This window comes from Anolis carolinensis, chromosome 1 (genome assembly GCF_035594765.1).
Source record: "Anolis carolinensis isolate JA03-04 chromosome 1, rAnoCar3.1.pri, whole genome shotgun sequence".
NCBI lineage: Eukaryota > Metazoa > Chordata > Lepidosauria > Squamata > Dactyloidae > Anolis > Anolis carolinensis.
The window spans coordinates 243,563,998-243,577,136 of NC_085841.1; the positions used below are offsets into that span (position 1 = coordinate 243,563,998).

At 47.1% G+C, this 13,139-nt stretch overlaps 1 protein-coding gene across 1 annotated transcript in view; it reads left to right on the top strand.

The window, feature by feature from the left end:
- Positions 1–230: 230 nt before the first annotated feature.
- Positions 231–13,139, top strand: part of igfbp5 (insulin like growth factor binding protein 5) — a 61,514-nt gene continuing 48,605 nt past the window's right edge. The window contains exon 1 of the mRNA XM_062967330.1: positions 231–1,422. Coding sequence (XP_062823400.1) covers positions 1,092–1,422 — 331 coding nt within the window. The 5' untranslated portion in view covers positions 231–1,091. The remainder of the gene's footprint in view (positions 1,423–13,139) is intronic.

Sequence of the window (13,139 nt, forward strand, 5' to 3'; positions counted from 1 at the left end):
ACTAGAGAGAAACTTGAGTGCTCCTTGTCCCGCATAAAGGAGGGTGAGTGGTGGCGACGTGGGTGCCCTGCTGGCTATTGCACTGCTGCTCCTTCCTGGCCAAGGCTTTGGGAAGCCTCGAAGTCAGGAGCTCCAGCGCCGCCGCCTCTCCTCCCTCCTCCTCTTCCCCCGCCCCGCACACACTCACACACACACACACCCGGAGAGTGTGCACTGATCTTGCCCTGGTTGCTGGCACCCATTCAGGCTGAGGTGTCATTGGGATCTCAGATTGCAGCAAGGGGCTGGCAGGCAGCCAGGGGCAGTCTATTTAAAAGACATGCCTGCTCGGCACTATTCAGTCTCTTTAGAAACTTCTCCAGGGGGAAAGTGCTGGGAGATCTACAAAGTGGAATTCTTTTCTTTGCCTTTTTTTTTTCTTCTCCCCTTCCCCACCCTGCTCTCTTTCTCTCTCTTTTGCAACCCCTCCTCCGGTCTTCTTTCGACTGCCGACTTGGTAAAAAACCCTCCAACTTTACAGAAAACCTCTTTGTTGTTCTAGGAAGAGGAGGGTTCCAAACAGCCCCCGTTTCCTAGCCAGTCCCAGGCTGACAAAGCCCGGCTCTACCTGCTTGAAGGGCTCCCCTCCTTTCTCCCCCCTTCAATTTGCTGCAGACTGTTATCAGGACAGTTGAAAAGAAGCTTCTCTTGCTCCCTTTTCCAGCCCGTTGCAGACGCTGCTTTCCTGGAGAGGCAAGTGGATTATTTCATACCTACCTTTTTGTGCAGCCTCACTTCAGGTTGCCTCGTTCGGTTCTTTTCTTCTCTGGGGGAAAAACCCCCCTTTCCAGTGACTTTTTTTTGAAAATCTCCAACCTGTTGCATCTGTGATTCTTGCAAGCAGATTTTGACAGCCTGGTACATCACACACATACTGCTCCTTGTAAAAAATCCACAGGCACACCTGTGTCCTACTTGTTATTAATCTTTTTTTGGAGTCGAAGGAAGGAGATACTTTTTGCCACCTCATTTTTGCATTCTTTTTCTCCCCTCCCCAAAAGGACAGTAGCAAATCCTTGCCTGCTCGGTGGCTGCCTGACAGTGCCTTGAAGATGCTCCTGACGCAGGCTCTGTGCTTGTCCCTCTTCTTGGGGCTCTCGCAGGGCTTGGGTTCCTTCATCCACTGCGAGCCCTGCGATGACAAAGCCGTCTCCATGTGCCCTCCCAGCCCCCTGGGCTGCGAGCTGGTGAAGGAACCCGGCTGCGGATGCTGCATGACTTGTGCCCTGGCCGAAGGGCAGTCCTGCGGGGTGTACACCGAGCGGTGCGCCCAGGGCTTGCGCTGCCTGCCGCGCCAAGGCGAGGAGAAGCCCTTGCACGCCCTGCTCCACGGCCGAGGGGTCTGCCTCAATGAAAAGAGCTACCGGGAGCAAGCCAAAAATGGTGAGTCCTGCCTGGGGCCTTGGCTCGGGTTCAAGGGTTATCGCTTTGTTCCGCTCTGCTCTCTTCTTTCAGCATATCCCCCCGGAGTGCCTGCTTTGCTCTATGTACCCTCTGAACATCTTCCCACTTGCACCTTGAGGCACCACCTGTAGCATCGGTCTATCTTCTCAGTCCTATTATGCTCAGGGTCATCCCTCGCTTTTCTCTTGCCTTCTCTGAATACCCATTAACTGTGCTCGGAGTGCACACTTTGCTCTATGTACCCTCTAAACATCTTCCCACTTGCACCTTGAGGCATCACCTGTAGCATCAGTCTGTCTTCTCAGTCCTATTATGCTCAGGGTCATCCCTCCCTTGTTTTTCTCTCTGTCTTCTCTGGATACCCACCAACTGTACCCAGAGTACCTACTTTGCTCTGTGTACCCTCTGGACATCTTTTCACTGTCTTCTTGAGGCACCACCTGTAGTATCAGTCTATCTTCTCAGTCCTATCATGCTCAGGGTCATCCCTCCCTTCCTTTTCTCATCTTCACTGAATACCCACTAACTGTGCCCGGAGAGCGTACCTTGCTCTATGTACCCTCTGAACATCTTCCCACTTGCTACTTGAGGCACCACTTGTAGCATCAGTCTATCTTCTCAATCCTATCATGCTCTGGGTCATCCCTCCCTTGCTTTTCTTTTGCCTTCACTTGGATACCCACTAACTGTGCCCAGAGTGTCTACTTTGATCTATGTAACCTCTGAACATCTTTCCACTTGCTCCTTGAGACACCACTTGTAGCATCAGTCTATCTTCTCAATTCCATCATGCTCAGAGTCATCCCTCCCTTGCTTTTCTCTTGCCTTCACTGGACACCCATCAACTGTGCCTTCGAAACCAGATGTCTCCTGCAATCCCACTCCCACCCACCCTGACAGTGCAAAGTCTCCTAAACTTTGCTTCCTTTGCAGCCAGTGTCACTCCTTTCTTGGTCTCAGGTGACCAGCTTCGCTATCTCCCATTGCAAAACTGTTTTTACCCCTTGTGACATGTTGGTTTGTCACTCAGATGAGTTGGAGCCCCCAGTGATGCAATGGGTTAAACCCTTGTGCCAGCAGGACTGCTGACTGAAAGATCGGTGGTTCAAATCCAGGGAGCAGGGTGAACTCCCGTCTGTCAGTTCTAGCTCCCCATGCGGGGACATGAGAGAAGCCTCCCACGGGATGGTAAAACAAACATCTGGGCATCCCCTGGGCATTAACCTTGCAGACGGCCAATTCACTCACACCAAAAGCGGCTTGCAGTTTCTTAACTCACTCCTGACACGAAAAAAAAACTCAGATGAGTTTGCCTTGCCACCTGTTGCATCGCCACCCTAGCTCCCTGCTTCTTTGCCACTCCCCATCTTTAGTGCGCCAGCTTTCTTAATCTTGCCACTTTCTCCTTGTGACAATGCTGTCACCCATGCAGGACCTGGGAGAGACATCTAGGACCTAGCATTCACCCAAAAACCCACCAGCAGCACCACAGATTCAGACATACCTTTTTGAAGTAAGGGAACCGTTACGCATTACCATCTAAAAGAAGCGGAGGACAAGATCATACACCCAGAGTCTATAGCAACTAGATGTACCACTGAAATGTTCCTTATATTTAAACCTCCCTTCTATTTACCCCTTTCATGAGATTGCAAATGATATACAGCTACCTAACTGAGTCCCGTTCAGTCCAAATCTCCATACCTATATCATCCTTTGTCTCATCCTCAGTATGAGATTTTTCTAGGTCATGCAACTGAAGGTTGTTCCCTAGTAAAATCCTCGGACACAGAAATGGGCACGTGCAACAGGGTTATGAAAAGAACCAACACCGTTTATTGAAAAGGCATGCTGGCAATTCAGTATTGTGATAGGGAGTGATGATAAAGCCAACCTTTCTTTCCTGATCCATTTGTTTCCATCCTGTATTATTTTCTTCTTCGAGCTGTACCTGGACTCAAAAGAGGAGCTTTCCACTCCCCCCCCCCCCCCAAAGCCACCGTTTCCTCATCCCTCCCCTTCTGGAAAAGCAGGCATCTGCTTTCTGCCAAAGCACCTATTGCACTCACTCAGGCAGCAAAGATTTGCAACTACAGCTTCTCCTTCCCAACACCCAATAAATCTCTTGCTCGCTTTATGACACCCTCCCCCCTTCCTTCTTTTAACGCTGCTGTTTGAAAGGATTGGCTCAGTTGAGTTGTCCTTTCCTCTGGCAGAGTGAAAGTTTCTTTTGAAAAAGAGAATAGCCAAATGTTAGGTGCTGCTTTTGGAAGGGGCTGAAGGCAAAGACTTTGGCTGGTTCATTCCACAAGGTGGAACTGGTCTCTGTTATGTGAGAAGAAGCGGGTGGAGGGAGGTGGAGATCAGACTTGCTTTCCTGTTTTACATACTTTGTTTTTCAAACCCAGTAAAACCATGCAAGATTCCTCATGCATTAGAACTGTGTGAACTACTGAGTGTGTTTGTGTTTGTGTTTGTGTATGTCAGGGGTCCCCAAACTTTAGAAGCAGAGGGCCGGTCCACAATCCTTCAGACTGTTGAGGGGCCGAATTATCATTTGAAAAAAACAAAACAAATTCCTATGCATACTGCACATGTCTTATTTGCAGTGCAACAACAACAACAACAACAAAGCAATACAATATTTAAAAATGAAAACAATTTTAACCAACATAAACCTATCAGGATTTCAATGGAAAGTGTGGGCCTGCTACTGGCCAATGAGATAGTCAAGTTAATTAGGATTGTTGTTGTTGTGTGCCTTCAAGTCATTTCAGACTTTGGCCGAGCCTAAGTCTAAAATTAATTATTTATTTACTGCATTTCTTTACTACATTTATATCCCACCCTTCTCATCCCGAAAGGGACTCAGAGCAGCTGTATGTACACACAATGTATTATATTATTAGCATAACACAATATTAGCATTATATATTACTATATTGAACTATACCACTATACTATTATATAATATGTAATATATAACATAATTAATATTATTATATGGCATTACTATTAATATTATATTGTATAACATAATATTATTATCAATATTATATGTATATACAATATATTATTAAAACTGATATAAAAATATTATATTATAAAACTGAGGGCGGGGGCCAGGTAAATGACCTTGGAGGGCCGCATCCGGCCCCCGGGCCTTAGTTTGGGGACCCCTGGTGTATGTGTTCGGTGAGTAATCTGAACAATATCGCTCCATGCAAATAGAGCAACATCCAAAGCAATGCATTCATCTGCACCAATGGAGTTACAACAGTGCCACTTACAGACAGAGGAGACAAGCAACAGTTTGACTTTTTGATTCAGTCTGAACACGCCTGAACGTTTTCTCGGCCCACCTTCCCCTCCCCTCCTCTCCTCCCCCTCTCTAATGCTTACTCTTCCAGCTGTAGAGCAGGTGCTCCTAGAAAGCCTATAGCCAAGATAGCTAAATTCCAAAGTCTCAGAGTAGCCAACGGCTGTAGTGTTACAGGCAGTGAAACCCAAAGTGTGATGAAGCAGAATGTGGAATCACTCTCCTGTGCATACAGATGTTGCAAAGATTTGCACTTCCCTTAAGAAATTTGCTGCCCCTTGCCTAAAATGTAGTCAATCTGCAATGTGTATACCTTCACCTCTCAACTCATGGCGACCCCATGCATTTTTCATAGGGTTTTCTTGTGTAAGGAATACTCAGAGGTGGTTTGGCCAGTTCCGTCTTCTGAAATAGCGCCTACAGCAGCTGGTCTTAGTTGGTGGTGTCCTATCCAAGTACTAAGCAGGGCTGGCTCTGTTTAGCTTCTAAGATTAAACAGGATCTGGTGCCTTTAGGCATGGCTTACACGAAGGCTTCTTTCAAATTATGTTACAGTCACACTCTTTACTATAAAAAGAAATGAGAAACGAAGGAGTGGAATACAAATAGTCCCAAAGGATCATCCATTAATTGGGTTGCAAGAGATTTGCATGCTACCAGTTTTCTAGGGCTTCTATTAGTGTATTAATCACTTTTGTGGTCTTTGCGATCAAGTACGTCTAGAACAGTGGTTCTCAACCTGTGGGTCCCCAGATGTTTTGGCCTTCAACTCCCAGAAATCCTAACAGCTGGTAAACTGGCTGGGATTTCTGGGAGTTGTAGGCCAAAACATCTGGGGACCCACAGGTTGAGAATCACTGGATCAAAACCCCAGACTTCTCTTGGTTGCTTGCCTTGGTACAATTATTAGGAGCTCTTGGCAAAAGGAATCAACTGGAAAAATCACTTTTTAGAGGCTACAGCTCCCCAAATACTTTGACCAAGATGGCCACAGGCCAGCTTTCTGGGGGATTCTGGGAACGGTTATCCAAAAAAGTAACTTTCCCAATTTTGTTGCTGTTTCCAGGGGTAAATTTCAAGATTTCCGTGATTATCAGTTTTGTTGACATGTATCATATGTTGGTATTGTATTCTGATAAGACTGTAGTATTCTGGACAGCTTTTCCAAAGGGGCGGGGGTGCTAACTCCTGGTTTGCAACCTAGCTCATTCCCTTTGCCAAGCCTCACAAATAGAGTTCTAGAGGACTAGTTCAGCTCCTTAATTAGACTTTAATCCATGTTAAAAATGGCCCCTGAATCTTATATAAAATTCTCCTTTCCCTGGTGACTACAGTGCATTTGGGAATATAGATGACTTGTTTTTTTTTAAGTCTTGCAGGCACAAAATTCTAACAACTTCAGGAATTTCTGAAGGCCAGGCAGAGGAAAAATAAAAGCTTTTTGGCACCAGAACAGTAGAGTGTGAGAACGGAGAAGTATATTTTCATAGGCATGTTTCTAAGCAACTGGTGAAGGGGAAAAAATGAAGTTTGACTTGAACTTGAAGGCTTGCGCTGGCCTGGCCAGAAATCCAAGGAGCAAGTGTTCAGGAAGCCAGTCCTGGCTGTGGTCTATCAATGACCAGTGTTGGCCCAGGAACGGAAATTGAAGAGAGGGGAAGAAGTCAGGAATATATATATATAATATGCTGCGGTGGGAAGAAACCATTGATCCTTCCTTTGCAAATAACTTCTATACTCATTGCTACTGAAGCCGGGAGTTTTGTTTCATTTGCTTGACTCACTTTTGCACTATGGGAAGAGGGGCGCAGCACACTATTAGTTGTCATATTACCACTCCTCCTAGGAAGCTGCATTAGTTTTGATTTAACTTTATTTTTGTCATTTCCAAATTTTGTCAAGTTTATACCCCTGCTACCATGACTCCATCCCCTTGGATCTCGGGATTGGTAGTTAGGTGGGATATGTAGACTTCTTTGCTAGAGGAGTCCAGTCAATTTCCCCAAACCACAGAAGAGAATTCTGAGTACATCAACTAAACTACAAATCCCAGGATTCTAGGATGGGGCCCTGCCAGAATGAACCTGTTACTGGGAGGTGTCAATTCACCCTCTGGAATGCTTTGAGTTCTTTTTCACCACACCTCATCTAGCTTTCTTTAAAAAGGGAAAAATAAGTCTTTTTTTTAAACTGTGAGTGCTCATATCTCAAGTCCCTGAGCTTCCCATCTGCAGGAAAAAAGTAAAGTAACTCTTCTAAGCATCTGAAGAAGTAGGGTGCATTTACACTGCAGAATTAAATCGGTCTGCCACCACTTCAACTGCCATGGCTCAGTGCTATGGAATCCTGGGAGCTGTAGTTTAGTGAGACATCAACACTATCTGGCAGAGAAGGCTAAACACTATGTAAAACTGCAACTCTCAGGATTCCATAGCATTGAGCCTGGGCAGTTAAAGTAGCAACAAATCGCATGAATTCTAGGGTGCATCCCAGTCTAGAGGTTTATGCTACCGACTTTTTTCTCTTTGTCTCCAAGATGCTAAGGAACCCTTTAGTAAGTAAAAGTTTTCCCCTGACATCAAGTCTAGTCGTGTCTGACTCTGGCGGTTCGGTGCTCATTTCCATTTCTAAGTCAAAGAGCCAGCGTTGTCCATAGACATCTCCAATGTCATGTGGCCAGCATGAATGCATGGAGTGCCGTTACCTTCCCACCAGAGCGGTACCTATTGATGTACTCACATTTGCATGTTTTCGAACTGCTAGGCTGTCAGAAGCTGGGGCTAACAGCGGGAGCTCCCTGCGCTCCCCAGATTTGAACTGCCGACCTTTTGGTCAGCCAGTTCAGCAGCTTAGTGGTTTAACCCGCTGGGCCACCGGGGGCTCCAAAGAATCCTTTGCAAAGAACCCTTTGCATACTGACATTCCAGACTAACATGGCTATTGCCCTGAATTTGTCTAAGCTCTGCCTTTCTTGCCTCCCTCTGGTATTGGTTAATCCTCCTGTTCCCAAATGCCAACCCCATGCCAACATAGGAGGCAGCAAATCCTTCCAGAAGTATATGAACAAAAGAGTACTAGTTCACACCGAAATGCAGGAGTGTATGCATTTATCGGTGCATATGATGGAATACTCTCCTTTTAGGAATTTTTTCAAACTTTCTCACAGAAATTAACAGGTCAGCAGGACTAAGTAAACATCTTCTTTCTGATAAAGCTAGTTTTACATGGGCTATAAGTTTTCAAGATAAAGACAGCCTTCTTTGGATCCTCTACATACCTTTTGAAGTGGTACAATCCATGGAGTTGCTGTGAGTTTTCTCGGCTGTATGGCCATGCTCCAGAAGCATTCTCTCCTGGCGTTTCGCTCACATCTATGGCAGGCATTCTCAGAGGTTGTGAGGTCTGTTGGAAACTAGGCAAGTGGGGTTTATATATCTATGGAGTGTTCAGGGTGGGAGAAAGAACTCGTGTCTGTTGGAGGCAAGTGTGAATGTTGCAATTGGCCAGCTTGATTAGCATTGATAGCCTTGCAGCTTCAAGGCCTGGCTGCTTCCTGACTGGGTACCAATATCTGGCTACCAGTATTTAAAAAAAAAACTCCAAAATCAGGACAGTAAATAAAGAACAACACTCAAAAACAGGGGAATTTCAGACAAGAAACAATCAGGGGCAGCTAACGCATCTCAACAAAGGATTCATCCAGGCAGGAAGCAGCCAGGCCTTGAAGCTGCAAGGCTATTCAATACTGATCAAGCTGGCCAGTTGTACCATTCACATTTGCCACAAACAGACACAAGTTCTTTGTCCTACCCTGAACATTTGACAGATACCCTGTTTCCCCTAAAATAAGACATCCCCAGAAAATAAGACCTAGTAGAAGTTTTGTTGAATTGCTAAATATAAGGCCTCCCCCAAAAGTAAGACCTAGCAAAGGTTTTGTTTGGAAGCATGCCCGCCAAACAGAACACCAGAGCATGCAGGATCGGTAAATGTACGTACCATAGAGTATTGTGTCAGAACCCTGCTACTAGAGCCTGGATGTGGCTCTGAGTTTCAGGGTCACTGACATTGATAAGACACCTGCGTCCCAGGACTCGGAGGAGAAACGGCTGATGGACTTGGCGGGGAATTTGCGCGGGGTTTTACTGAGCGGGAAGAGACTGTTCAAATGAGGGGGAGGGTATATAAAGGAGGGTTGGCCGGCGCCTCCCATTCTTGGCTTTTCTGATGTTCATGTTTCCTACAGTAAAAGTTCCTGGTGATACCACAGAGAGTCTCGTGTGTTCATTCAGGAGCGGCTGTGGTGAGCTGACACTAAGCCAAGAATACGGACACCATCCCGCTGTAGCGGTGAGGTGTAACATGCAAGTGGAGGATGAAGAGCTCTTGGGCGCCGGAGGAGGAAGGTCGGAAAGGGCCACTCCCGAGACGGACGCTGAGTTCCACCAGCTGGCGGCCCTGGCGTCATCCACCGCTTATGCCCAGCCAAATGGGGTAACCCAGAGGCGCGGAGTGGTGCGGGGAGATAGCACCGGAGGAGAGGAAGGTTCACCTTCCCCAGGCCCGCAAAAGATGGTGTTTCTGGAGGAGAGGATGTCGGCGATGGAGACCACCCTGGCAGTGATGTCGAGGGCGATGGAGCGCCTGGCGGTTTTGGCGGAGCCGGAGCGAGGAAGGGAACTCCGGGCTAGCTCAATGTGGGACGTGAGCATGGGAAGCAGCCAGGGCTTTGCAGACCTCCCAGCACCGAAGGGAAGGGAAATGCGAAAGGAGCCCGGTGCCCGGCCCAAGATCCAAACGAGCCTGACGCGGGTGGAGGAGAGTGACGACGAAGGGGAAAAGCCTCCGAGAATCCCGGCTACGCTCCCAACTGAGACCCTGGTGCCCCTGGCGAATGCCTTCAAATTCCCCTCTAGGGGCGCCTGTGTTGTTCAGGCGCAAAAAGGACCAAACGCTGAGGCTCTGCATTGACTACAGGGGCCTGAATGCAATCAGTTCTGGAAATAAATACCCCCTACCTTTAGTGAAGGACTTGATCGCCCAGTTATCGGAGGGACAGATATTCACTAAATTGGACTTAATTGAAGCGTACCATAAATTGCAGATTAAACCAGAGGACAGGTGGAAGACGGCCTTCTCCTGTGCATTCGGATTATTCAATTATCGTGTGCTCCCTTTCGGTTTGTGCGGCGGAGGCGCCGCGTTCATGCAATTAATCAACGAAGTGTTGCATCCATTGTTGTACAAGGGAGTCTTTGTTTTTTTAGATGACATATTGTTAGTATCTCGGACTAAGGAGCAACACATAGAACTAGTCAGGGAAGTCCTGCAAAAGTTGAGAGAAGCAAAACTGTATGCGAAGCTTGCCAAGTGCGAGTTCAATAAAGACCAGATAGACTTTCTGGGGTATAGGATTTCCTCCCAGGGAGTGGCGATGGACCCTGCGAAGGTAGAAGACGTGAGGGGGTGGGAAGCCCCCAAAACACGGAAGCAGCTGCAATCCTTCCTAGGGTTCGCAAACTTCTATAGAACATTTATCAAGGACTTTGCGCGCCTCACTTTGCCATTAACGGATTTGTTAAAGACTAAAGGTAGGGGAGAAACAGCCAAAGTGAAGGCCCCAGGGGCCAAACTGACCTGGACAATAGAATGCCAGGAAGCTTTCGAAGCCCTTAAAAAGCGTTTTACTGAGGAGCCTGTCCTACAGCACCCTGATATGTCTAAAGCCTTTGTATTACATTGCGATGCGTCAGACCGGGCATATGGGGCAGTTCTGCTACAGAAAGACGAGGGGGGGAACCTGAAGCCATGTGGCTATCTGTCAAAAAAGTTTAGCGATACAGAAAAAAACTGGCCGATTTGGGAGAGAGAAGCCTTAGCGATTCTAAAAGCACTAGAGTGCTGGAGACACTTTCTGGAAGGAAGTGGAACACCGTTTGAGGTGTGGACTGACCATAGAAATTTACAGTATCTAAGATCCCCTCGTAAACTATCAGCGAAGCAAATTAGATGGGCCCAATATTTCAGCCGTTTTGATTTCAGACTCAGATTCTTCCAGGGGAAACATAATATACTCGCTGACGCTCTCTCTCGGATGCCTCAGCACGGGGGAGGAATTCAGGAATCTGAAGGGAGTATTTTTCTTGATAAGCAATGGGGCCTGGCAGTACTAACTCGAGCACAAGCGGCCAAAGAAAACAAACGTACTGCCATTTCCACGGGGGGAGGAGAAATATGGGAGGAAGAGTTGAAGCGAGCGTATGGAATGGACAAATGGTTACAAACAAACAAAGAAAAGGGAGAATTGTGTGGGGATTTGGTGTTTGTAAATAAGAAATTGTATATTCCTGAATGTTTAAGACGAGAAATGTTAAGGAAGTACCATGATAACAAGGGTGCGGGTCATCTAGGCCCCACCAGGACTATTAAACTGTTGGCCAAACAATGCTGGTGGCCCGGAATGAGGAAAGACGCCAGGGGATACGTCACGCAGTGTGAATTATGTGCAGAGGGAAAAACACCACCGGGGAAGCCCCAGGGGCTATTGCAGAAGGTGGTGGAGCCCATGAGGCCATGGGAATGCGTAGCCATGGATTTTGTAGGCGAACTACCCCTCAGCAGAGGCCACAGATACATTTGGACAATATTGGACCTATTCTCAAAACAGGCACACTTTGTGGCTCTGCCAAAACTCCCTTCAGCTGAAAAACTTGCTGATTTGTATGTGAAGCATGTATATCGCCTACATGGGTGTCCCGACAAGATAATTAGTGACCGGGGAGTCCAATTTACTGCAAAATTTTGGGGAAAATTCTTACAGCTGTTAGGAGCAGAAAGGAACCTGAGCTCGGCCTTTCATCCCGCGACCAACGGGGGGGTCGAACGTACCCAACAGACACTGTGCCAATTCTTAAGGATGTACACCAATTATAGACAGGATGATTGGGCGGACCTTCTTCCGTTTGCTGAGATGGCTTTTAACGGGGCCGTACATTCGGCCACAGGTCGTGCCCCATTCGAAATAGTATACGGACAGGAGGTGGCACCTTTCCCCAGGCTACCCGAGTGGAAGGAAGGGGAGGGCCAGACCGACGAGGAATGGCCGGCCAAAATCAAGCAAGGGTGGCAAACCGTGGTAGAGGCATTGCGGGAAACACAAAAGAAGTACAAGCTCTTTGCGGATCGTAGGCGCCGAGAGGGGGACAAATTGGGCGAAGGAGATCTGGTTTGGCTGAGCACAAAAAACCTGAAATTGGGGTTCCCATCCAAGAAATTGGCTCCACGCTATATAGGGCCATTCAGGGTAGCAAAAAGAATAAACGAAGTGACCTATGAGCTGAGGCTACCAAAGGACCTAGGAAAGGTACACCCGGTATTCCATTGCAGCCTGTTAAAAAAGTATAAAGGAACTCTGGACAGCGGAGAACAATAGTTGTGTTTAATCTTTTCCTTCCAGGACGAAGGGGAGGAGGACGCCATGTCAGAACCCTGCTACTAGAGCCTGGATGTGGCTCTGAGTTTCAGGGTCACTGACATTGATAAGACACCTGCGTCCCAGGACTCGGAGGAGAAACGGCTGATGGACTTGGCGGGGAATTTGCGCGGGGTTTTACTGAGCGGGAAGAGACTGTTCAAATGAGGGGGAGGGTATATAAAGGAGGGTTGGCCGGCGCCTCCCATTCTTGGCTTTTCTGATGTTCATGTTTCCTACAGTAAAAGTTCCTGGTGATACCACAGAGAGTCTCGTGTGTTCATTCAGGAGCGGCTGTGGTGAGCTGACAGTATTGTACATGGAAATATTGGTAGTAACAAGAAATTCTTGATAGGATTCAGAGTTTGTCTGGTTATGCTGGTTTGTGATGACAACTACAGTACAGTATATAATAAATGTTCATTTTTTTGGTTCAACAATAAATGTGAATTCTTCTTCATGGAAAAATAAGACATCCCCTGAAAATAAGACCTAGAGCATCTTTGGGAGCAAAAATTAATTTAAGACACTGTCTTATTTTCGGGGAAACACGGTATATAAACCCGACTGGTCTAGGACCTCACAACCTCTGAGAATGCCTGTCATAGATGTGGGTGAAATGTCAGGAGAGAATGCTTCTGGAACATGGCCATACAGCCTGGAAAACTCACAACAACCCAGTGATTCCAGCCATGAAAGCCTTCAACAACATAATCCATGGAGAGTTTTCCCCTGTTTAAACAGGCTGCTGATAACACCCTCGCAGCCTTGCAACTTTAGCCGACTTTTTCAGACATACGCTGGCACTCAATCCTCCCTCTAGTGGGCACACGCTGCCACAGCAGCTACATTATGGAAACATTGCCTAAAGGAAACAAGCCTGTGTGTGCAGGTGGTATAACAATC